Source organism: Ailuropoda melanoleuca, chromosome 2 (assembly GCF_002007445.2).
Source record: "Ailuropoda melanoleuca isolate Jingjing chromosome 2, ASM200744v2, whole genome shotgun sequence".
Classification (NCBI taxonomy): domain Eukaryota; kingdom Metazoa; phylum Chordata; class Mammalia; order Carnivora; family Ursidae; genus Ailuropoda; species Ailuropoda melanoleuca.
This window is the reverse complement of record NC_048219.1, coordinates 161007493-161030842: the sequence shown is the minus strand read 5'-3', so window position 1 is coordinate 161030842 and position 23350 is coordinate 161007493. Positions and strand designations below refer to the sequence as shown.

Genomic DNA, 23350 nt, shown 5'->3' with positions numbered 1-23350 from the left:
TATTGAATCTATACAGCAATTTGAGAAAAATTGACAATAAGTCTTCTATAAACACTATATATCCCTGTTTTTAAATTTTTCCATTTTATTTTTTTTTCAAATCTTTGTTCAAATTCTAGTTAACATATAGTACAATACTGAAGTACAACTTCAGGAATAGAGTTTAGTGATTCATTACTTATAGATAACACCCAGTGCTCATCACAGCAAGTGCCCTCCTTAATCCCCATCACTTATTTAGCCCATCCCCTGCCCACCTCCCTTCCAGCAACCATCATTTCATTCTCTATCATTAAGAGTCTCTTATGGTTTGTTTCCCTTTCTCTTTTTTCCTCCCTTCCCATATGTTGATCTGTTTTGTTTCTTAAATTCCACATATGATATTGTCATTCTCTGCCTTACTTTACTTAGCATAGTACACTCTAGCCCTATTCACATCGTTGCATATGGCAAGATTTCATTCTTTTTAATGGCTGAATAGTATTCCATTGTGTATATATATACACCACCTCTTTACCCATTCATCAGTCGATGGACATTTGGGCTCTTTCCATAATTTGGCTATTGTTGATAATGCTGCTATAAACATTGGGGTGTATGTGTCCCTTTGAATCTGTTTTTTTGTATCTTTTTGGTAAATACCTAATAGTGCAATTGCTGGATCGTAGGGTGGTTCTATTTTTAACTTTTTGAGGAACCTCCATATTCCACAGTGTTTTCCACAGTGGCTGTACCAGTTTGCATTCCCACCAACAGTGCAAGAGGGTTCTCCTTTCTCAGCATTCTTGCCAGCTTCTGTTTCCTGTGTTTTTAGCCGTTCTGATGTGTGTGAGGTACTAATCGTGGTTTTGATTTGATGAGTGATGTTGAGCATCTTTTCATGTGTCTGTTAGCCATCTGGATGTCTTCTTTGGAAAATGTCTATTTATGTCTTCTGCCCATTTCTGAACTGGATTATTTGGTTTTGGGTGTTGAGTTTAGCAAGTGCTTTTTAGATTTTGGATCTTAACTCTTCATCTGATATGTCATTTGCATTATCTTCTTCCATTCTGTAGGCTGCCTTTTAGTTTTGTTGATAGTTTCTATCATTGTACAGAAACTTTTTATCATATCTCTGGTTTTTTTTAAGATCTCCTTAGATTTCTTTCATCAGTATTTCGTTGTTAGATTTATATCCAGTACTTTTTAATTTTTGTGTGCTATTGTAAATGGTACTTTAAAAAAGTTTGCTCAGTTGTTCATTGCTACGATAAGAAAAGCAATTGATTTTTGAATATTGACCACGTACTTTGTGACCTTGATAAATTCATTTATTAGTTCAAGGATCTTATATATACATTCATTAGGATATTGTACAGAGACCCACTTTGCAAACAGAAGTGGTTTCATTTCTTATTTTCTAATATTATGCCTTTTATTTCTTTTTCTTGGCTTATTGTACTGTCAAGGACTTTTTTTATTGCCAAGTGTAAGAATACTTTTTATACAAATATAATTTACACTGGCTAATATAATGTTGAATAGGGGAGATGAAATTGCACATTGTTGCCTTTTCCTAATCTTAGGGGAAACGATTTAGCCTTTCACTATGACATACTGTATCAGCTGTAGGATTTTTTGTACATCCTTTTTATCAGGTGAGGGAAATTCCCTCTGTTCCTAGTTTGCTGAGGGTTTTAATCTTTAATACATGTTAAATTTTGTCAAGTGCTTGTTCTGTGTCTATTGAGACATATTTTTAGGTTTAGTTTGTTAATATGGTGAACTGTACTGATTGATTTTTTTCAATGTTTGACTAGCCTTGCTTTTCCAGGATAAACTCTACCTGGTCTTCATCTATTCTCTTATTTATATATTTCTGATTCAATTTGCTGATACTTTATTGAAGATTTTTCTGTTCCTGAAGGATATTGATATGTGGTTTCTTTTATTTTAATACCTATACAGTTTCGTTATCAAGGTAATGCTGGCCTCATAAACCAAATTGGAAAGTGTTCTCTCCTAGTTTCTGGAAGAGATTATGTAGAATTATCTCTTCCTTAAATGTTTTGCAGATATAACCAAAAAAACTATTTGTGCCTGGAACTGTCTTTGTTGGGAGATGTTATCTATGATTTCAATTTTAAAAGAGTTGCAGTTATCTTAATACTTAAAGAAAATTCAAGTATCTATTATTGAGTTTTGGTAGTTTCTATCTTTCAAGAAATTGGTCCATTTCAACTAAGTTGTCAAATTTATGGGCATAGAGTTGTTTGTAGTATTCCCTTGCCATCCTTTTAATCTCTGCAGGGTCTATAATGATAATCTTTTCTCTCATTCCTGATATCAGTAATTAGCGTTTTCTTTTTCTTGGTCATTCTAGCTAGGGTTTGATAATTTTTCCAGATCCCATCTAAGAATAAGGCTTTCATTTCATTGTTTTTCTCCATCTTTTTGGTTTTCCATTTTATTGACTTCTGCTTTAATATTTGTTCTTTTCTTTTGCTTGTTTTTGTCCTAAACTACTCTTCTTTCTGTGGTTTCCTGAGGTGAAAGCGTAAGTTACTGATTTTAGATTTTTCTTCTTTTCTAATCTATGCATTTACTGCTGTACATTTCCCACTAAGCACTGCTTTAGCTGCATAACACAAATTTTGGTATGTTGTATTTTCATTTCCTTTAAAATACGTTCTAATTTCTCATGAGACTTCCTCTTTACAGGTCTTTTAAAAATATATTAATTTCCAAATATTTGATAAATTTTAAGATATCTTCTGCTATTTTTTAATTTGTAACTCAATTCCATCATGTTCAGAGACTATACACTGTATGATCCCTGTTGTTTTAAATTTGTTGAAGTTTGTTTTATGGTATAAATATGGTCTGTATTTGTGAATGCTCCATGTATACTTGAAAAAATACATATTTTGCTATTATTGGGTAGAGTGTTCTTTAAATGTCAATTAAATTGAATTGTGTGATAGTATCCATATCCTTGCTGATTTGCTATCTACTTACTGTCCCTTTAGTTCTATTAGTTTTGGCCTCATGTGTTTTGGAGCTCTGTTGTTAGATGCATAGGCACATAGGATTATTATATCTTCATGATAAATTACGCTTTTATTATTATGTAATGTCTCTATCCCTAATGATTTTTCTTCTTCTGAAGTCTATACACGATTCAGCTTTCTTTTGATTGCTGTTTGCATGGTGTATCTTTTACCATGGTTTTGTTTAATATAAGTATATTACTCTATTTAAGCTGAGTATCTGTATCTTGTAGATAGCATACAGTTAGAGCTTATATTTTTTCCTAACTGATAATCTCCCTCCATTAATTAGTATGTTTAGACAACTTTATACTTGATGTGGTTGATATAATTGAATTTAGATCTACCATTTTATTATTTTTCTTTTCTGTTTTTACCTCTGATTTTTGTTGTTCTGTTTCTCATTCTATTGGATTATTTGAATAATCCACAATTTTTAGTATTCCATTTTCACTATAATGCTTTGCATTATTTTTAGTACAAATTTTTCTATCTACTTAGAGATAATATTTAACCACTTCAATAAAATGTAGAAGGCTTGCAATCATGTAGGTCTCCTTTACCCTCCCCTGATTATGTTATAGTAGTCGTATGTAATATGCCTGTATACTTTGAAGTTCCCAACTTAATGTTTTTTGTCTCAATATTTATACATATTTTAAAGAAACCAAGAGGAGAAAAATAATGTATTATATTTACCATTTCATTGCTCTTTTTTTCTTTCTAAAATTTTTTGTGGTATCATTTCCCTTCAGAGTGAAGAACTTTAGATTTGCTTGGAGAAAATCTGCTGGCAAAGAATTTTCTTAGTTTCCTTGATCTGAGAATGTCTTTATTTTGCCTTTATTCTTGAGGGGTATTTTTAGTGGATATAGAGTTCTGTGTTGACAGTTCTTTTCATTCTACTAAGAATGTTCTGTGTTCTGGCTCTATGATTTCTGAGGTGAAATCTGCAGTCATTTGAATAATTGTCATCTATATGTAATATGTTACTTTTCTCTGCTGCTTTCAAAAATATTCTTTCAAATCTTTGGTTTTTAGCAGTTTGATCATAGCCTATCTGGGTGTGTGTGTATTTTCGTATGTTTTATTTTTGTTTTTGTTTCTTAGTTTCTCCTTTTTTGAGGATTGCTCAGCTTTGTGAAACTGTAAATTTATGTGTTTCACTGAATTTGAGAAAGTTTCAGTCATTATTTTTTTAACTATGTTTTCTGTATTAAACTCTTTCTCCTCTCCTGGGACCCCCATCACATGAATATTAAACTTCTTAATATTTTCTCACAGGTCTTGGAGGCTCTGTTTGTTTTATCTGTTTTTTTTTTCTCTTTAAGTGTTCAAATTGTATTATTTGTATGCATCTGTCTTTTAGATCACTGAATTTCCTGTCATCTCCTTTCTGCTATTGAATCCTTACACTGGAATTCTTTATCAGGTATTTTTCAGTCCTAAAACTTCCTTTTGGTTCTTTTATTTTTTCTGTTTCTCTGCTGAGTGCACCTCTCTTTCCATTTATTATTTATTTTAAAAGATTTTCTTTATTTAGAAAGAGAGCTCAACCCTGGGGAGAGTCAGAGAGAGAGAGAGGGAGAAAGAACCTCAAACAGACTCCCCGCTCAGCACGGAACCCCTGCGGGGCTCAGTCTCACTGCCCATGAGATCATGACCTGAGCAGAAATCAAGAGTCCGATGCTTACCCAACTGATCCACCCAGCACCCTACCCACTTATTTATTTATTTATTTATTTATTTATTTATTTATTTATTTTTTAATGTTCACCTTTACCTCATGGAGGATGATTATAATAATTGCTTTAAAGTTTTTTTCTGGTAATTCCAGCATCTTGCTTTCTCTTTGAGAATTAGTCATATTCTGGTTCTTTGTATGTCAAGTAATTTTGGATTATACCCTGGACTTTTGGAAAATGAAATTCTAGTTCCTATTAAGATCTTCTGGATAAGACTAATTTTTGTTTTAGTAGTCAAACAATTTGGTTAGGTTCATTTGCTTTCCTTCTGTGGATGATGTTTCCAGCATCAGGTCATAATTACAAGCCTTTGCAATGCTGTCTAGATACACTTCTCGTCATGCATTATTCAGGGGTTTGTCTGGGACTTGGGTTTATATCATAGCTCAAAGCTTTTGGTATGCTTCTTTGGATGTGTTTTATATATGCACAACTTGGTACTTGTGTCTGAATTAGGGAGTCCTTTTTTTGGGTCTGTCTCCTTTAGAATTTCTCCCTTTCTTTTCATATCCCAGGGACCACTTTCTCTGTATTTTTCTGTCCAAAATAATGACATTCCCTCAGAGTTTCAGCTTCCCACACTTTCACACAACACGTCCATACTTCGGGCAAAGTGGCAAGAGGAAAAAAGGAGAACACTGGGGTTCCCCCTGCTTTGGACTAAATCTTTGTGTCCACTGAATTGATAAGTTGAGCCTCAGTCACCATTGTGATGGCATTTGGAGATGCAGCCTTGGGAGGTTATTGGGACTTGTGGGTGGAGTCTTGAATAGGGTTAGTGCCCTTAAGAGACACAGAGGTATGACCACTCTGCTTTTTGCCATGTGAGGAGGTGGCTAGAAGACTGCCATCTGCAAAGCAGAAGGAGGCCCTCACCAATCACTGGATCTGCTGGAACCTTGATTCCTGGGTTTCCCAGCCTCCAGAACTGTGAAAAATGTCTGTTATTTAAGCTACCCAGGTGATGGTCATTTGTTATAACAGCCTGAGCAGACTAAGACAGCCTTATACACCATAGCAGAGCACAGACCCCTTTGCCCAGCTCTGTTATCCAGAGAGATTGGTCTTCTCTCCATGTACTAAGTGCCTGCACTATCCCTGCTTCTTCACAGGATTACAGTTCTGTGGCTGGGGTGGACCTGGAGATAGGGGCAGAATTAAAAAGAGATTCCCCTGTCCCCCCTTCCCCCCCGCCACCAGTTCACACATGATCATTTTCTGTCTTCTAGTTTGAGTTTTTGCTACCTGTGCCTGCTGCCCAGTTCCCCCATTAGGCCTGTTCTTTGACCAAAACCAGAAGATAGAAAGGAAAAAACAGCAATGATGACAAATACACAAGAAACTCACAACCCCCTTATTGGTCATTCCTCAAGTTTTAACTTTCTTCTCATTCACTTTTTATTACTTACTTTTTAGAATCTGTTAAGTAAAATTTTGTATTTAATCCACAACTTTTCATTATAATCAGTCGAAGAAAAAGGCTATGACAGACTTAGCCTGGGTTGGTCAGCACCAGAGTCCTTCCTCCAAATTCAAGATGGTGTTCTTTGGACTGGTATTCCCCATGTAGGGATGACTGCTTAGAAAATGCGCATTTTTAGAATCCTTTAATTTGTATGATGTTTGCCAGATGCTTTTTGTTGTTTACCTTCCAGGAAGTTATCACACTTTATTTGATCTAGGGAAAAAGGAAAAAGAAGAATCACTGTGGACCTTTCCCTCAAAGAATATCCTATTTAGATGAATGTCATTAACAAATTGTAAAATTACCATAATAGAATATGATCTTTGTATCAGAGTACCATAAATGTAATATGGATGCACTGCTAAAGAGGTTCAGAGAGAAAAGAGACCAAGATGGGCTTTGCGTATTGCATAACATTCGAGCTGACCCTGAAACATTAGTAGGACGTGAACATAAAAGGATGAGAAGTGCATTTTGGACAAAGAAACAACGTCAACATGGGTATTGTGGTTAAAAATTGTGGAAGCAACAGAAGGAAGAGTGAGTCATTCAGTTTCTTTAGGGAAGCATAAATGCTAACACATATAATCCTCCCAACTTAAAAATACTTCTAAAATGTGGCAGAATGAAACTTACATATTTATAAGTTTTATTTCTTTCTAATTTTCCTTCACACTCCCTTTAGTTTCTTATGGATATGGTTCTCTTTTTATTAGTTGATTACATTTAAGATATTACACTACTCTTTTGGTCTCCTTTCTTACTATAATTAACATTATGGTATGGAGTGAATTGTCCACCCCCCCCCATTCATATGTTGACTATATTACCCTCAATGTGACTATCTGGAGACAGGACCTTTAAGGAGGTAACTAAGGATAAGCGAGGTCATAAGGGTGGAGCCCTAATTCAATAGGACTGGTGTCCTTATAATCAGAGATACCAAGAATGCATGCACAGAGGAAAGGCCTACATGATGATACAGCAAGAGAGCTGTGTTGTCTGCAAGCCAAGAAAAAAGGCCTCTAGAGAAAACAAACCTGCCAGCACCTTGACCTTGGATTTCCAGCCTCTAGAACTGTGGGAAAATAAATTTTGTTAAGACAGTCTGTGGTATTTTGTGTGCTGCATACCATTTGAGCTGACCTTGAAACATGAGTAGGACTTGAACATGAAAGGATGAGGAAGAAGTGCATTTTGGACAAAGGAACAGCGTGAACATGAGTATGGTGGTTAAAATTGTGGAAGCAACAGAAAGAAGGGGGGAATCATTCAATTTCAAGCTGACTGTTACATTGTATAACGTGAATATTGGAGGACTAGACTATCTTCTTTATAATATAAGCTACGCATTTTATGCCAGGTTCTAACTTAAATGCTAAAAAGCATGGTGACTTCCATTAGGGACAGATTCTCCAATAAAATTCTACATTCATATTATAATGAGATGAAATCAAATAAATTACCCTGTTTCAGCACCACACTGTTTTGGGTTTTTTTTTTTGCCCAGTCACCTTTTATTTTCTCCTTTTGCTCTTCTAACAATCTGTGTGCATTTGCTGTGCTCACTTTTGAAGAGTATAGGAACGTGGCCAAACTTATGGCAGGTGTTTACTGAAACTTCCAAGAAAAAGAACAATAATCTTAATGCTGATTCGATTTCACAAAAGGCAGAGAGCTAGGTGGTCAGATACCATTTGGCAATGGCAGATCTTGGTTAACTCTGTATGACCCCATAACATCCTAGAAGATAAACTGGCTGCCTCATAGTTTACTGCTCTTTTTCTTATCATAAAAGAGGGAGGTGAGAATATAGTAGGAAGTATGAACTCACCGAGAGTGTAAAAACTGACTTTCAGAGAATATATTTCTGTCCACAGGAAGCTCATAGATATGTAATGAACTACAAACAGGACATTAAATATGCAATTGTTTGAAACAAATCCTGGATCAACAGTTGTGTTAACACTTTAGGATCCAAGAAGGTTAGAGGATTAAGATCAGGCCTTTTACCTTTTTTTTTTTTTTTAACCGTTTTATCTTTAATGGTCTAGATTTCAAAGAGAGAGAGATGATGTTTCAATCCTTTTCTTTCCCTCTTGTACAAATGCTAGCAGATTGAAGCCAAGAAATGGCAGGGACTCGTTCAGGGTCATAGGAGTAATTAATGAAGGGCAGGACCTAGTGAAGAACTGGAGTTTTCCCAATTTGCAGTATTCTTGATGGTTAATTAACTGAATTAACTAGCAAGAGCAGCAAAATTTTTTTCAAAAATGTAATTTAACCTTTAAAGAATTGTAATTTTCCAAAAGGAGTGAAAAAAAAACTTGTGTTTGCCAGATGATTTTTTTTAGAGTTGTCATTTTAATAGTCTGCTCAATATAAATGTCTTTGCTATAAGATCACAGTCTCTCAAAACAAGTTAAAAAGTAAAATATTACTGTAAAGCATAAGCTATAAGAACGTGATGTGTGCATGATTAAGTAGCCTAGAGACAAATCATGACTTGGCCAGCATTGTCTCTCTTCCCTCCTTCTAGGAATGCAAGAAGGTGGCCTCTGATGATAGATCCTCAAGGTCAGGCTAATAAATGGATCAAGAACATGGAAAAAACCAATAGTCTTCATCTGATTAAATTAAACGATCCTGACTATGTCAGGACTCTGGAAAATTGCATCCAGTTTGGTACCCCTGGTAAGTAAGTGAATAATAAGTGTACGTTACAGAGATGCTTGGAGAAGGCATGATTAACCGAAAGGATGTAGGTTTTTTCTTTTTTAAAAAGATATTTGTGTCAGACTCGTCTTCAATAAATAATGACTTTGTTATGTCTTTCATTACTTATTGATAATTAATCAGGAACTTGAGAGACTATTGTTCTTGCGGGTTAGGTTGTTTTCTTGGTCCCAAGATTCATTTGTGATGCATCCTTTAATGTAACTGTTTTCATTTTTGTCTGTGCTTTGCCATTCTTCAGTGCCTGTTAGAACTCCGCTTCTGCAATTAAAAGGGCCACTTGACATGCCAGAAGTATTTTAACACAACATTAGTCCAATTGTGTATTTATTCTTCCTTTGGTTGTCCTACCAAAGTGGCAGAAGAGTGAATACACATTTCACATGGCTGACTATTATCTGCCACAATGGAGGGATTAGAAACATGACAAGGATTTTTCAGTAAAGCCCCATGCACATGTCACATTTGTCAAAATGAAATATTCACAATTTGGTAAAATAGGGTTGTCACATTTTAAATCTATATTATCTATCAAATTTTGACTATTTACTTGACCAAATAAATAAATGTTAACGTTAGGAAACTACAACATATTTATCCCTACAACAAGTTTAGCAAATTTCAGTTGCTATTAGAACTAATACTGTTTGGAAGAATTACAACAAATGTATCAGGTAGGCTTATGGACATTTTATTTTTGCGTATTAATAATGAGCTAATCTTTAAAATATTATAAATTTTAGGTTTTGTTAGGATACATATGAAATGAAAAAACCAAGTCTACCTGCAAAATCTGTGTTTCTGTATATGGACACACAGACACACATGCAAATGGTATTTCATTCAACCAATTGTTGTTTGAGTATAGTGATAGGGGTGTCACGAAAAAGGGAAAACATTATTATCTTGCTTGTTTAATAGCATCAGACAATATGTATACTGTGTATAGACAATATGCATAGTGTAACAGTGTAACTAACTGTAATAAACATAGAAAGTGGACTTATGTCGCTAACCCTTGTTAGAACCACTATGCTGTTATGGGTAGGTGCACTAGCTCTGGAATTAGAGTAGTTGTCTCTGTTACTCACTGTTTAGTTCAGCGATCTTTCTGAGACTGTTTCCCCATCTGTACTTTGACCATATAGTGTGAGGAAGAAAAGAGTTACTGTGATTTGGGCACTTACGGTAGTGTCTGAGAAATTTGATGTATGTTGTTCCTTAGTTGGAGATTTACTATGTGGTGTATGCATATTCTTTTAATTATATTAGTATTATCTTTAATTATATTAGCATAATAAAAAAGACATAGATGTTTATGAGAATTCAGAGAAATAAGGAAGATTTCTTGAAAGAATTGGCACCTTTAATACTTTAATTAAAATTACTTGATTTCACTTGGTCAAATTTCCTTGATAAGGTAAAAAAATTAAATGATCATTTACTATCTACCACATGCTTGACATTCTGAGATTCTACAATCTCAGTCATGGATCTTGATGTTACGTTCCATCATTTTAGAGAAGAAAGGGCCAAGAGATAATGAGTCTAGTGGTTTCCAAACTGTGGGAGAGAAAATCAACTTTTAATGGGTCATGACCAGCATTTTCAATGAAACACAGTAGAGAAGAGTAGAATATATTAGGCTGCATGGCATGGAGTAAAGGTAAGCATTAGTTCATGAAATTTTTGAAGTTTTATATGCATATGTAAGTATGTGCTTAATCAAAATTTAAAATGTATTTCTTACTTGGAGTTGTGCCCATAAAAATATGAAATCCAGTAGTAATTCCAATCACTTCATTTTATTAACAAAGTAAGTGAGATGCTAGAGGATGTTAGTTACATGGCTTAACCAAGATTGTACCCCCAGTTAAGGGGAGTGCTGAAACTAGTCCCAAGTCTTCTGCCTTTGTCCAGTGCCTACTGGGCCACTCACAGTTGCTTTAACCTACTTTTGGGGATGAACTATTTTAAAAATGGATAATAATTATTTACAATACCTTCTAACATTAGTCATCAGAGAAAAGTGAAAATTTTAAATCTATTATAGAAAGAGTAACAGATGGCAGATTTTATAACTGTTTTTACATCGGAACTTCAAGTAAAAGAATTGGTTACTGTTACAGTTTTAAAACATAAGCAGTTGAAGACTTCCATTTAAAAGTTATTTTGGGTATTGGCCTATTCCAGAACAGCAGCTTTTGATGCGTCATCCCTTGTTGGCAGCCTGGGTAGAGAAGACAGAGGTTTTCTCCTCCTTCATCCACCTGCCTCTGCTTCAGCCAGAGCAGGCCTCCCTTTTCTCTATTTAAGTTTTAAGATAATATCTTCTTTGGAAAAAAAGAGTATCCTACTGCTTGCAAAGAAAAGTTTGAAAGCCAATGTTCTAGAAAATACAGATACATCTATATTAGCTACATCAGTTAATAAGTTGTGCATAGGTTATTAATTGTATAAATATTGCTGATAGATCAATTTGTTTATACCTCAATAAAGCTGGAAAAATAAGACAAAATTTTAAAAAGACATCAACTTGTATAGAATATCTCTGAATAACTTTTCATTAACTCTATGAAAAAAATCTTTGCCTTAAGAATAATATCTGTCATACCTGAGCCTGCCTTCCCTTTATCTCCTAGCACTGTGCTTTCTTTTCCCCCTTGCATCTAACATGGAAAACTGCTTCTGGTTTAACTTTTCCTTCATTGGCTCATTTGCTTGTTCATTCGTTCACCTAACAAATATTTGTTTTGCAACTACCACATGCCACTGAAAACAGCAAGAACAAGACAGACTTGGTCTCTGCTGTTTTGGAGCTTCTTGGTTTAAAGAAGGAGACCAAGATTAGTGTGACGAGGGTTAGAACACGGGACTATGGGGTACACAGGAACAGGGACTCTGTATGACCTGGCATCGCTTCACATCTCTTGGCTTTCTGTGCTCTTCCATCCACTTGGTGAATTCGTTTAAGTTCATCCTTTAAGATACAGCTCAAACACCTCTCTTCCTGTGACATCTCAACCTCTCCAATGAAATGCCAATAATGAAATTTTTACAAATTTCTGCTATTTCCCTTATTATTATGTACGTAACTGCTTCTCACCTCCAAGCTCTATGAGGGTGCCCAGTAGGTGGTTCAAAATGATTGAATCTCCTCTGGATGCAATATGCTACATTGTTGAACATAATACACAGAAGATTTTTTTTATTAATTTGAAGTCTAACATAGAATAATGTAGATAATTCATAATTTTAAAAAAAACCTGATATCAGTTGCTGTCCTAAGTGAAAATTATATATGAAAGGAATACTTGGGTTTGTTTCATATGTCTCTTAGTAAGGATAACTGTTTTTAGTGAGATGCTCTGCCTTAGTCAAAAGATATTAGCAGCATGTGTTTGGTTTCCAATCTTGGTTTCCCACTAGGTTTGCAAATACTGTGATGAGCTGACATTTGGAAATGAGGAAGGGTTTTTACATAAACCAGTATATTGTTAACTTTGATGATAGAAATATGAAAAAAAAGCCTGTCTCATTAATTTTTGCTCCTGTATTTTAACCTGAAACATATTTTGATCTAATTAAAAGTTAAAGGAGTCAAACTAAAATAGTTAAATTAAGGATAACATTCTTTGGTAATTCATGTACCTATAGATTTTTGTTCTTTTTCCTGTTTTTTAAGTTTAGAATACTTTTGATTTTTCACTGAGGCTAAAATATAGTAAATACTCAATTCTGAGAACAGAGTTCTTTGAAATCAGGATGCTATAGAAAACATAACAGACATAAGACTTGATTCTGTTAGTGAGGAATACGTTTTCACTTTTGGGGTAAAAAATCAAGTCTATAATAGTTAAGTTTTATATGTATTTTAGCTTTGTAAAAGATTCATACATATTAGTATAGACACTCGTAATTCCATTTCAAAATAGGAAACAAATTAGTGTAGGGGCTGAAATTGTAGAATATATTTTTAGGTAAAAATAAAGATGAGATTTTATTCAAAAAATTGCTGTTAATTAAAGTTCAGGCAATTAACCAACATTAAAATGTTAAAACATTTCATAAACAGAATTTCCAGCTCATATCTTATTCTAGCAAATTCATAGATTTTAAAAATCTGATCATGTAAAAATAAAAATGAAAAATCGATATCTAGTATCACTGTTGTTTAACATCATTAGGAAAGTTCTTTTCATTGCAATAAAATAAGAAAAAATGATAGTGCAATAACATTTGGAAAGAGAAATAATATTTTATTTGTAGATAATATATTTCATCTAGAGCATCAAAAAAATTAGCTAAAAATATATTACGATAAAGGAATTTAATGGAGTAGATATATTCCAAAAAGAATATTTAAAAGTAACAACCAAGAAAAAGTTGTGTGTGTACTGATTCTAGTCAACCAGTGAGTAGGAAACAAAACAAAACAAAAAACCAAAAACTTAGCATGACTAGCAATGCATAGTAAAAAAAAAAAAAAAAAAAAAAAAACAAAAATTCAAAAAAAAAAAAAAAAAAAAAAAAAGACAAAACTTCACAGAAAAACATGAAGACTTGAGTAGGACCTCTCTTTTGGTCTGGTAAGAAAAGTGAATGTTATAAACATGTCAGCTCTTTCAGAAATACATGTTTTAGAAATAATGCTAAAGTTAACCTAAAAGAAAGAAATAAAAGAGCCAATAAAAATTCAGAAGAGTGAGTTTGCAATTAACTGGAGTAAGTTCTGGAAAAAACTCTAATATATGAAGCCTTCAATGCATTATAAAGTAAGTTATGAACCAATGGAAAGATAATAAGTCATTCAGCAAATGGTGTTGACGAAGTGGTTTTGTAGAAAAATGTATTAAGTCAGAGTCTCACCTCACACCAAAATATGTTCTAGATGAATTAAAGAATTAAATATGAAAGAAAAAATAGAAGACATAAATGTTAAAAGAGCATAGGAGAATAACTGATTTGCCTTTGAGAAAGAACTTTCTAAAAAAATAAACAATTGATAAAGAAAAAGATTAATAGATTTGACTCTAAAAATTCATAAGCTAAGCCAAGAAGCATTGAACTTAAGAGACAGTCAAGCAATTATAATTTATGGAATTTATTGCATTTATTTGTATTTAAGTAATCAAACTGTAATAAAAATATTTTAAGATGGGGCACCAGGCTGGCTCAGTTGGTAGAGCATGTGACTCTTAATGTCAGGGTTGTGAGTTTGAGCTCCACATGTTCGGTGTGGAGCCTACTACAAGAAATAAATTAAAATTTTTTTTAAATTAAAATATTTTAAGACAATGTGGAAACATATTCCCTGCCATATATTTGATTAAATTTTGAATCATTGATAATTTTTTAAACTGCGGCAATTTTTAAAAAGATTTATTTATTTTAGAGACTGAGAGAAAGAGGGCAGGGAAGGGTAGGGGCAGAGGGAGAAGGAGAGAGAATCTAAAGCAGACTCCCCGCTGAGCAGGGAGCTCCATGTGGGGCTCAAACTCACCACCCCGAGATCATGACCTGAGTGGAAATCAAGAGTTGGATGCTTAACCAACTGAACCACCCAGGTGCCCCAAGCTGTGACAATTTTTTAAAAAGAGTCTTTATATTTCAGAGATACTTAGTCAAATATTTGAAGGTGAAGTTTTATGATATCTAGGATTTGTTTGTAAATAAACCAGGGTGAGATGAGGAAGAAGTGAAAGAAGATTGGCTAAATTTACAAGGGTCAAAGCTGGATGATTTGTATATCAAGTTCAGTATACCATTCTTTTTACTTTTGAACAAAGCTTGAAAAAAATTTTTAAGAGATTTTATTATTTATTTTAGAGACATAGCATGAGTGGATGGGGTGGCAGGGAGGCAGAGGAAGAGGGAAGGAATCCCAAATCCCATGCCTACTTGGTGTTGGGCACAGAGCCCGATGCAGGGCTCGATCTCACGACCCTGAGATCATTACCTGAGCCAGTCTGATGCTCCACCAACAGAGCCACCCAGGTGATCCTGACAAGGTTTGAAAATTTCTACAAGTAGGAAAAAATGTAAAAAGAAGTGTAAACAAATTTGAAAACAAGCAGGAAATGGGCAAGGGGGGAGCTATTTGTTACAATAATGTTAAAAGATACAAATAAAGTTTTAGAAACTAGCACTTTATGACAATGAATGATATTTGTTCCCTGATACCTATTGGTGCCCCCTGTGTTTCCGTGGACAGCATTGCATTCATAGTTAAGAAACAAATTTCCTAACTTCCATTGTGATTGTATATGATCATGTGACTATGGTCTGGCCTTCAAGATATCAGTGGAAGTGTCATTTGTGATTCTCAGGAAATCTTCTTAAAGGATGTTTTCTCCTTTTCTGTTTTTTCTTTCTTTCTGGTGGTTGGAATATGGATGCCACTTGAAAGGCCATTTTGTCCAAAAAGATCTAAGCCATGTAATAAGAAGAGTAAAGGAGCAAGATGGCTGCAACTTGGATCTCTGACAGTTTGGGCACACTGTCTTCCCAGCCCTGGACTGATTACCTCAGGCTCCCTTTACATGGGATATGAAGTCCTTCTTTTTCATGTCACTATCATTGTGGGTTTTTTTTTATCACTTGGAACTGTACCGAAGTGTAAATAACATACACAATAGGAGAATGGGCCAGTATACTAATAGACAATGTACAGAGGGAAAACATGTAATTAGACAAAAAGCATCTAAAACATTAAGTCTTGAACATAAATTTTAACCATTTTTTGCCTTGCAAGTTGTAAAAGTCCTGAATACAGTTTTACTGCCGGCCATCTCACATGGTGGTTAAGGGAGCTGTGGAAGGAGCCACCCTGCTCATCGCAAGTATCTCCTTTGTCATTTACTAGCTGATTTAACTGAAAATTTTAGCCCTGTTGCCTTGTCCCAATTCCCCCATATGTAAAACTGGGATAACGATATTCCATGCTCTTTTTAGAGCATTTGAGGATGAGAAAATAAAATGTCAACATGGTGCCTGGCATTTATAAGTACAATATTATATAAAAACAGGTTTAAAAAGGAAAAAAAAAGAGTGCTCACTGCAACTCTGAAATTTCTACAGCCATTCAGAAAAGTAATTTGGCAATATAAAAAGCTTTTAAATTAATTACACTTCTAAGACTCCAGCTTGATTAAGTAATCAGAGATGAACACAAGGGTTTATTCAAAAAGATGTTCACTGTAGCATTATTAACAATAGAAAAATGGAAGCAATCTAAATAATAGATTAATGTATTTAATCCATTATAATGCACCATATTATTTAACTATGAAAAATAATCATTTTATTCAAGGAGAAAATGAAAATGAATTTTAAAATCATCTGACGTGGCTGCTTTGGTTAATTGGGATCTTAGCAGTGAAGGAAATTGATAAGACAATTTTAGGAATTCATTAAGCCAGGCGTAATCTCTGGGAAGGAGCAGAGTATGTCTGTACTTTAACGGCAACAGAAGATCAAATACTTGTCATCCCGATGCCCTAAACTCCCCCTTTCCCATCAAAATTACACATCCAGGCTGTCAAAGGACTTGTGTGAAACACCGTTATTCAAGGTTGGCTGCATTAACACCCCAAACACCAAAATGTAAGACCAATTTGGCAAATGTATCATGAGCCTCAACAATGTCACTGATCTTTCATCCAGGGATTCCCCTTCTAGAATGCTGTCACAGGAAAATATTCTTAAGCACAAATTTTTTACACAGTGCTATTTATAATATTATGAATGGAAAACAATCCAAATATCTAATAATAGAGAATTGACTTAAAAATGAGATAAAATTAATATGAGACTATTATGCAGTAATTAAAAGCATGTTTATTAGTTTTAACTGGAATATTTATGGTATGATGTCAAGCAAAATATGATGCACAATTAGATATATTGTTTAGTCTCAATTGTGCATAGAAAAAGGTTAATAAAAATAAGAAGAAAATTTATTCAACAAATAATTATTAAACATAGTTTTGTGTCATTTTTCTATCAATCTATATATGAGTCAATTATGTAAAACACTTAAAAGATAAGCTGAGCCATACTAAACATTGTAAGGGTTTATTTGAGCAAAAATTAGTTGGAATTGGGCATTGCCAAACTGTAAGTGGTTAGGGTGCTGCACTGACCAGAGCTGGGGAAAGAGGGCAAGTAGGGAGCAAAGAAAGGAAATTATTTGATTGGCAATAGCTTAAAACCTCATTGGCTATTTGTATTGGGTTATCCTTAGGATTTCGATGTTGATTTGACTTTGTAACCTTGACACCTTTATAAGCATAGATTTTGGTTTCCTTACTTAGGTCACCAATGCATTACAGCCAACTCAGTCTAACAGCCTCCTTATTTAACACTTTTATTCTTTCCATTTAACATCTCCATTTAACATTTCCACATGTTCTACAATCATGAGTTACTTTCATAATTAAAAATATAATAACCATTTAAATAACTACAACTTGAAATGCTTATTATCTGGTGTCTCAGATGGATAATGGCAGACCAGGTGGGGAGCCCGAGTAGGACTATAGCCAAGAAGTATGGAAGTATGAAGTATGCAAAAGGACTGGAGAGACCCACCAGTTCAGCCCATCCTGCAGGCATCTGATAGTTTTTATGACATCATTTCCTTATACTCCAAAGACAAAAATAATTTTATAAGTAACTAGGAATAACAGAAATCTAGATGCTGAAAGAATTTTGGAGGGTTGAACGTTTACAGTCAATATTTAAAATAACATGGCATCTTTTTCCAATCTTACTCCAGTGTTGCTAGAAAATGTTGGAGAAGAACTAGATCCTATTCTGGAACCTCTTCTACTAAAACAGACTTTTAAGCAGGGTGGCAGTACGTGTATCCGACTTGGGGACTCTACCGTTGAATACGCACCAGATTTCCGCTTCTATATTACCACCAAGCTAAGAAACCCTCATTATCTTCCTGAAACATCAGTAAAGGCCAGTATCTAAAGTGAATATTTCTTTATTGAATTTTACAATTAACAACTCTATTTTCCTCCCAAGGCATAAGAAGAAAAGGGCTTCCTAAGAAAAATAGATTTTGTCCTTGTTTGGCATTTCCCGAAATTGCTATAATAATTTCCAAATGTTTATTTTGTGTGTGCATGTAAGTAATAAAGGAGCCTTCAGTATGCAGTGAAAAAAAGACTTTGAGAATCTAATTTCTATAATTATTATTCTTAGAATTTCATTGTTAAGAGTAGATGACATATATGCACTTCCTTTGTAATAAATGATAATATGCTAATTCTTGGCATTGAAATTAACAAAAATCCATTCTTCTTTCTCAGAATAAGGTTGCTGCTATTTGACTTTATATAATTACTTAAAAGAACTGATTTTCTTCAGTGGTTCTTTGAAAATACTAGAAATTCCCTTTCAAGAGCAAAGTTAATTTAAAGTTTTAGTCAATGACTAAAATTACTTGAGATGTTGATCTGTGACTGAACTCCTGGAGGTCATTCCATTTTTTATTCCCAATCTTGACACTTGATCAATGTTTGTGAAATGAGGGAGGGAGGGAGGGTTGACTTTCATTTATAGAAGCTAGCAGGAGAGGACATTAAGAAATGTTGATTCAGATTTTGAAAGTTACATATGGGAGACAGGATTTCGCTAGGGAGTTCAAATACTGTCCTTTATTGGAAATTTTTAAATTAATGTAGGCCTCTCTCTACAAAGGCAGAGGAAGCAGAAAGATGACATAATTCATTCCCTCCAAGATGAATAAACATGGTCACTGCTCTCAAGAGGTTTACATTGTAAATAATGTGTATGTTAAGTGACTATATTTATGACTAGGAAAATACAGGAGCTCAGAATTGGGGACATACTTTAGGCTGGACATTTGGAGAAGCCAAGAAGACTGAGGGAAATGGGGTAACCCTTGAGGTTAGTTTTAAAACACAGTGTTCAAATATGGAAATTTTTGCACTATTTTTAACTAATTAAAATAACTTATCTAAACACCTAAAAATTGTGTATTATCTATCTGTTAGGAGAGGTAGTCTCTGAACATGGATTCTGAAGCCAGACTACTTTGGTTCAAATCCTAGCTTTATCATTTGCCAATTCTGTGACATTAACCAAATTATTTAATCTCTTTGTGCCTCTATTCCTTAGTCTAGATAACGGGAATAATAAATATCCATCTCATAGAGTGGTATGAAAGACTAAATAAATTAATCTACGTAAAGGCTTAGAATAAGGCCCAGCACATAGTGTTATATGAGTGTTAACGATTAACATTATTATTTAACTTTTAAATATAAGTGAGAAAGAATGAAACATAAGAGAAAATGTTAAAATCCCAAAGCTGTGTTAATTTTTTTTAATAGATGACATGGAAAACCATTTTTAATTTTCAGTAAGATCTATGAAAATTTCAGAAATAATTAACAATTCTTAGTTCAGGAGTAACTAGTTATAGAAGTCATAAACTGCTCTGGGGAGGAAACTGATTCAGTATTAAAATCCTTAAGATCCCTAGGGTGTCATATTGTTTCATTATTTTTAATTGCTGGGATTGATTAAACAGGGATTAGAAAACATAGTGAGGCAGTTACTTGCTTTCATTTACAAATTAAAATACTTCTTCTAAATCCTATTTTTAGGGTCTTTTATGTACCTTTGCTTTCTAGGTACCCAAGGGATGATATCATGCTGCTATAATCCTTTTGAATCGAAATGAAAACAAAATTATGAAAGCATAGTTTGTATAATTTGAAATGTTTCTTTGTTATTATTTCTTTCAATGTTTATTGTCATTTGTGAGCAAATGCCTAGATTTACAAAATCTTGATCTTGAAAGATCCAGCATTAATGGAACATGAATAAATACCTCCTTGGGTCTGAATACAGTGAGGTAAAGTTTGTAAAACATACATTTCCCTCAATATTATGACTATGGTTTGGGGATTAAAGCAAATACAACTTGTGTACTTGGTTTCTAATGTCAATCTCTTGAAAGCTTTATTTTTTCCCATGAATAAATGACAAAGCACTAGAGAATTACAAAATAACATTTAGTGAGTTTTTTTAATTGCTCGATTTCAGGAATTTCTTATTCTCCCATCTAAGTGTATGATTATGCTCATGTAACCTACTCCTAGTGGTATCCAAAGCCCACCACAGGTCAAGTGAGGGGGGGGGAATTTAACCAAGAGGAAACCACCACAGAGAAGGTGCCAAGTTTGGGCAGAGGAGGGGTCACGTTCCTAGGGGCATAGGAAGAAACTGTTTTACACTTTCTGATCACAGGTAGGACATTTTCTTACAGAAAGGGAATTACTCTGTTCTTGCGGAGGGAATATTCTCAAATTCTCTTATTAGGAAAGGTGGGGAAATATAGAGTCTCCCATTCAGTGGCCAGAGCTGAAGCACATGCAGACATTTCACAGCTGGAGTGCATGGGATTCCACCAGCATTCAGCATAGCAGACATGGAAGGCACGTGGAAAGGAGGCATGGGAGGTGATACTCAAGACATAAGTACGGGCCTGAGCTCAAGACACGAGGGCAGAGAGCAGGCAGATTGCAAAATAGATATTTAAAAAGGCCAGGGTGGGGGTAGGGGGACTCAAATTAAGCCAAGGTCAAGTAAGTGTTTATTGACCTATAAGTTCATTGATGACCAAAACCAGAGAGTTTCTATAGTTTATCGCTGTGTGTATTGATGGGTATATGGAGGCTAGGATGAGAGTAGATTATAGAGCAGTGAAGAATAGAATGAGGTAGAGACAGAAAGCATATATAAATAACATTTTCAGTAAGTATAGTTGTGAAAGCACAAAAACAGATCATTCTGTAGCTGGAAGGGATTGTGGGAGAAAGAGAATGAATTGTTTATTTGCTATGTGAAAGAGAGACTTCAGCATGATTACTTTCCCACTTACAGGAAAGAACCAAGGGAGGAGGAATTTTAAGATGTTGGAAACAGAGCCTGTAAGAGCCATTACGTAGTGGGATAGAGAAGGTGTTGATAGATTTCACTTTGATGGACACCATTAAAATATACTTTCCCTAGTTCACAATAATGGCTGTTCACATTGTAATATGATTATATAATAGGCCTTATTGTAATATTATATATCACACATTATATAGCATATAATATGATTATCACATTGTAAATATCCTATACACTCATGAGAAGTAATAAGTGTTTTTTTTCCTCCTATCTCACTTGATAAGATTTCCTTTACTTTTTGACACCACCTGGATCAGTAGCATGTAGATTAGCTCGTCTAGCCAGTGTGAAAGATAGCTTCCAACCTGATTCTAATTGATTTGGGGATTAAACAGTTGTCAGAAATTGGATCAGTTTGAAATAGGAATAAATTGATCAACAAAACCCTTTGAAATATTACATTATTATATTATATCTTTAATCATAATCTCCACAAATTTCTACTTTTCACATATACTACTTTAGTAAATAGAGTCTTTTAAGGTCAGAACTTATAAACGCAGAGGCTTTTTCGATAGAAATAATGGTGTAATTCTTGTATAATCTTTCATTTATAGGTAACATTATTAAACTTCATGATCACTTCTGAGGGAATGCAAGATCAGCTGTTGGGAATTGTGGTGGCACGAGAGAGGCCAGACCTTGAAGAAGAAAAGCAAGCCTTGATACTACAAGGAGCTGAAAACAAAAGGTTTCAAGCATAAAACACAGAATTGTTGGGGTGCCTGGGTGGCTTCGTTGGTTAAGTGTTGGACACTTGATTTCAGCTCGGGTCATGATCTCAGGCTCCATGCTGAGCACAGAATCTGCTTAAGATTCTCTCTTCTCCTACCCCCTCCCCCGCTGCCCCATCCCCCACTCACAGACGCTTAATCTCTAGAATGGATTAAGGTACCTTTTAAAAATCTATTTTGTTAGATTTAGTAGGTGCATTGAATGGGGAGATTTTAGAGGAAAATAGAAGGCATTACAGCGTCTCTATGTTAATTTGGAAAACTACATAAGAGTGTATTTTTACATACAAGTTCTCAGGCACTGGAAGAACTGGAAGGTCTACCACAAGTCAAGGCATTGAATTTTCAACTATCCAACAAAGTTTTAGCACAAAAGTTTTAGTATTCATAACATAACCGATGTTACCTCTTTTCACCAGAGTGCAGTCTGAATGAACACACTGCCTCCAGCTTTCTGCTTGTAATGTCTCTAGCATAGGTACAAAGGGTGAAGTTCTAGAAGTCATGAGAAATTTTGGAAAATAAATGGAGTGACACTTGATGGCAGAGCAGATTGGCTTACACCTCTCCCTCTAGTTAACCACATAAACGACAGTCAGAGAAATGGAGCAGAAAGGCCTGTCTTTTTGACATTTTGCAAGATAAGAAATTAATTATACAACATCACTGTTACGGGTGTTTGTCACAAAGTGATGTGATTCTTTAGGTCACAAGCTCTTTGTTTCCCAGACAAGAATGTGTGCGTGAAGCGCATTTAAATGATTTCTTTCTCTTCTGAGAAAATTGTGTTTTATTCCAGGCAGTTAAAAGAAATAGAAGACAAGATTTTAGAAGTTCTTTCATCTTCAGAAGGCAATATATTAGAAGATGAAACCGCTATTAAGATATTATCTTCCTCCAAGGCTTTGGCTAATGAGATTTCTCAAAAGCAGGAAGTAGCCGAAGAGACGGAGAAGAAGATTGATAGCACCCGCATGGGCTATCGGCCTATTGCCAGCCATTCCACCATCCTGTTCTTCTCCATTGCTGATCTAGCTAACATCGAGCCCATGTACCAATACTCACTGACCTGGTTTATTAACCTTTACATCCTGTCTATCGAAAATTCAGAGAAGTCAGAAATTTTAGCAAAAAGGTACGTAAAAGAAATATTAATTAATGGTAATACTAACTGATGTATGAAAATTCAATAGTAATTGGTGGCTCTCACTGTTGTTACAGAATGGTGTGAGCGTGACGGCTCTGACTAATGTGAGCTTGATTAATCATTGTACTAGAAATAAATTTGAGGATGAGAAATGAAATAGATGTGACCAAATTCAGCCTACCAGGAAATTGTTTACAGGGAGATAGGATTATAATGTAATTCTAAAAGGAGGAAACAGTTGTCTCTGTTGATCATTTGCAAAATGTATTTGTGATTGGAGATATGGAAAGAATAGTTAATATCCCTAAAAAACAGGAGTCTTACCCTCTGTAAACTAGCATTCCAAAAATTACAAATGCACATTTTTATATATACATAGTTACAATTTGTCAAGTAACAAGGTTTTTAAAAATACCTTGTTGTGATTATTTGTGTTATTCGTTTTTACATAAAATACCTTATTTTACACTTGGCTACTGTAATAAATAATGGAA

General features: G+C 34.5%; 1 protein-coding gene across 1 annotated transcript in view; it reads left to right on the top strand.

The window, feature by feature from the left end:
• Positions 1-23350, top strand: part of DNAH7 (dynein axonemal heavy chain 7) — a 269045-nt gene that overhangs the window by 188330 nt on the left and 57365 nt on the right. Inside the window, exons 50-53 of the mRNA XM_034642450.1 lie at positions 8779-8933; positions 17755-17945; positions 21533-21666; positions 22509-22844. Of these exons, the coding sequence (XP_034498341.1) occupies positions 8779-8933; positions 17755-17945; positions 21533-21666; positions 22509-22844 (816 nt within the window). The remainder of the gene's footprint in view (positions 1-8778; positions 8934-17754; positions 17946-21532; positions 21667-22508; positions 22845-23350) is intronic.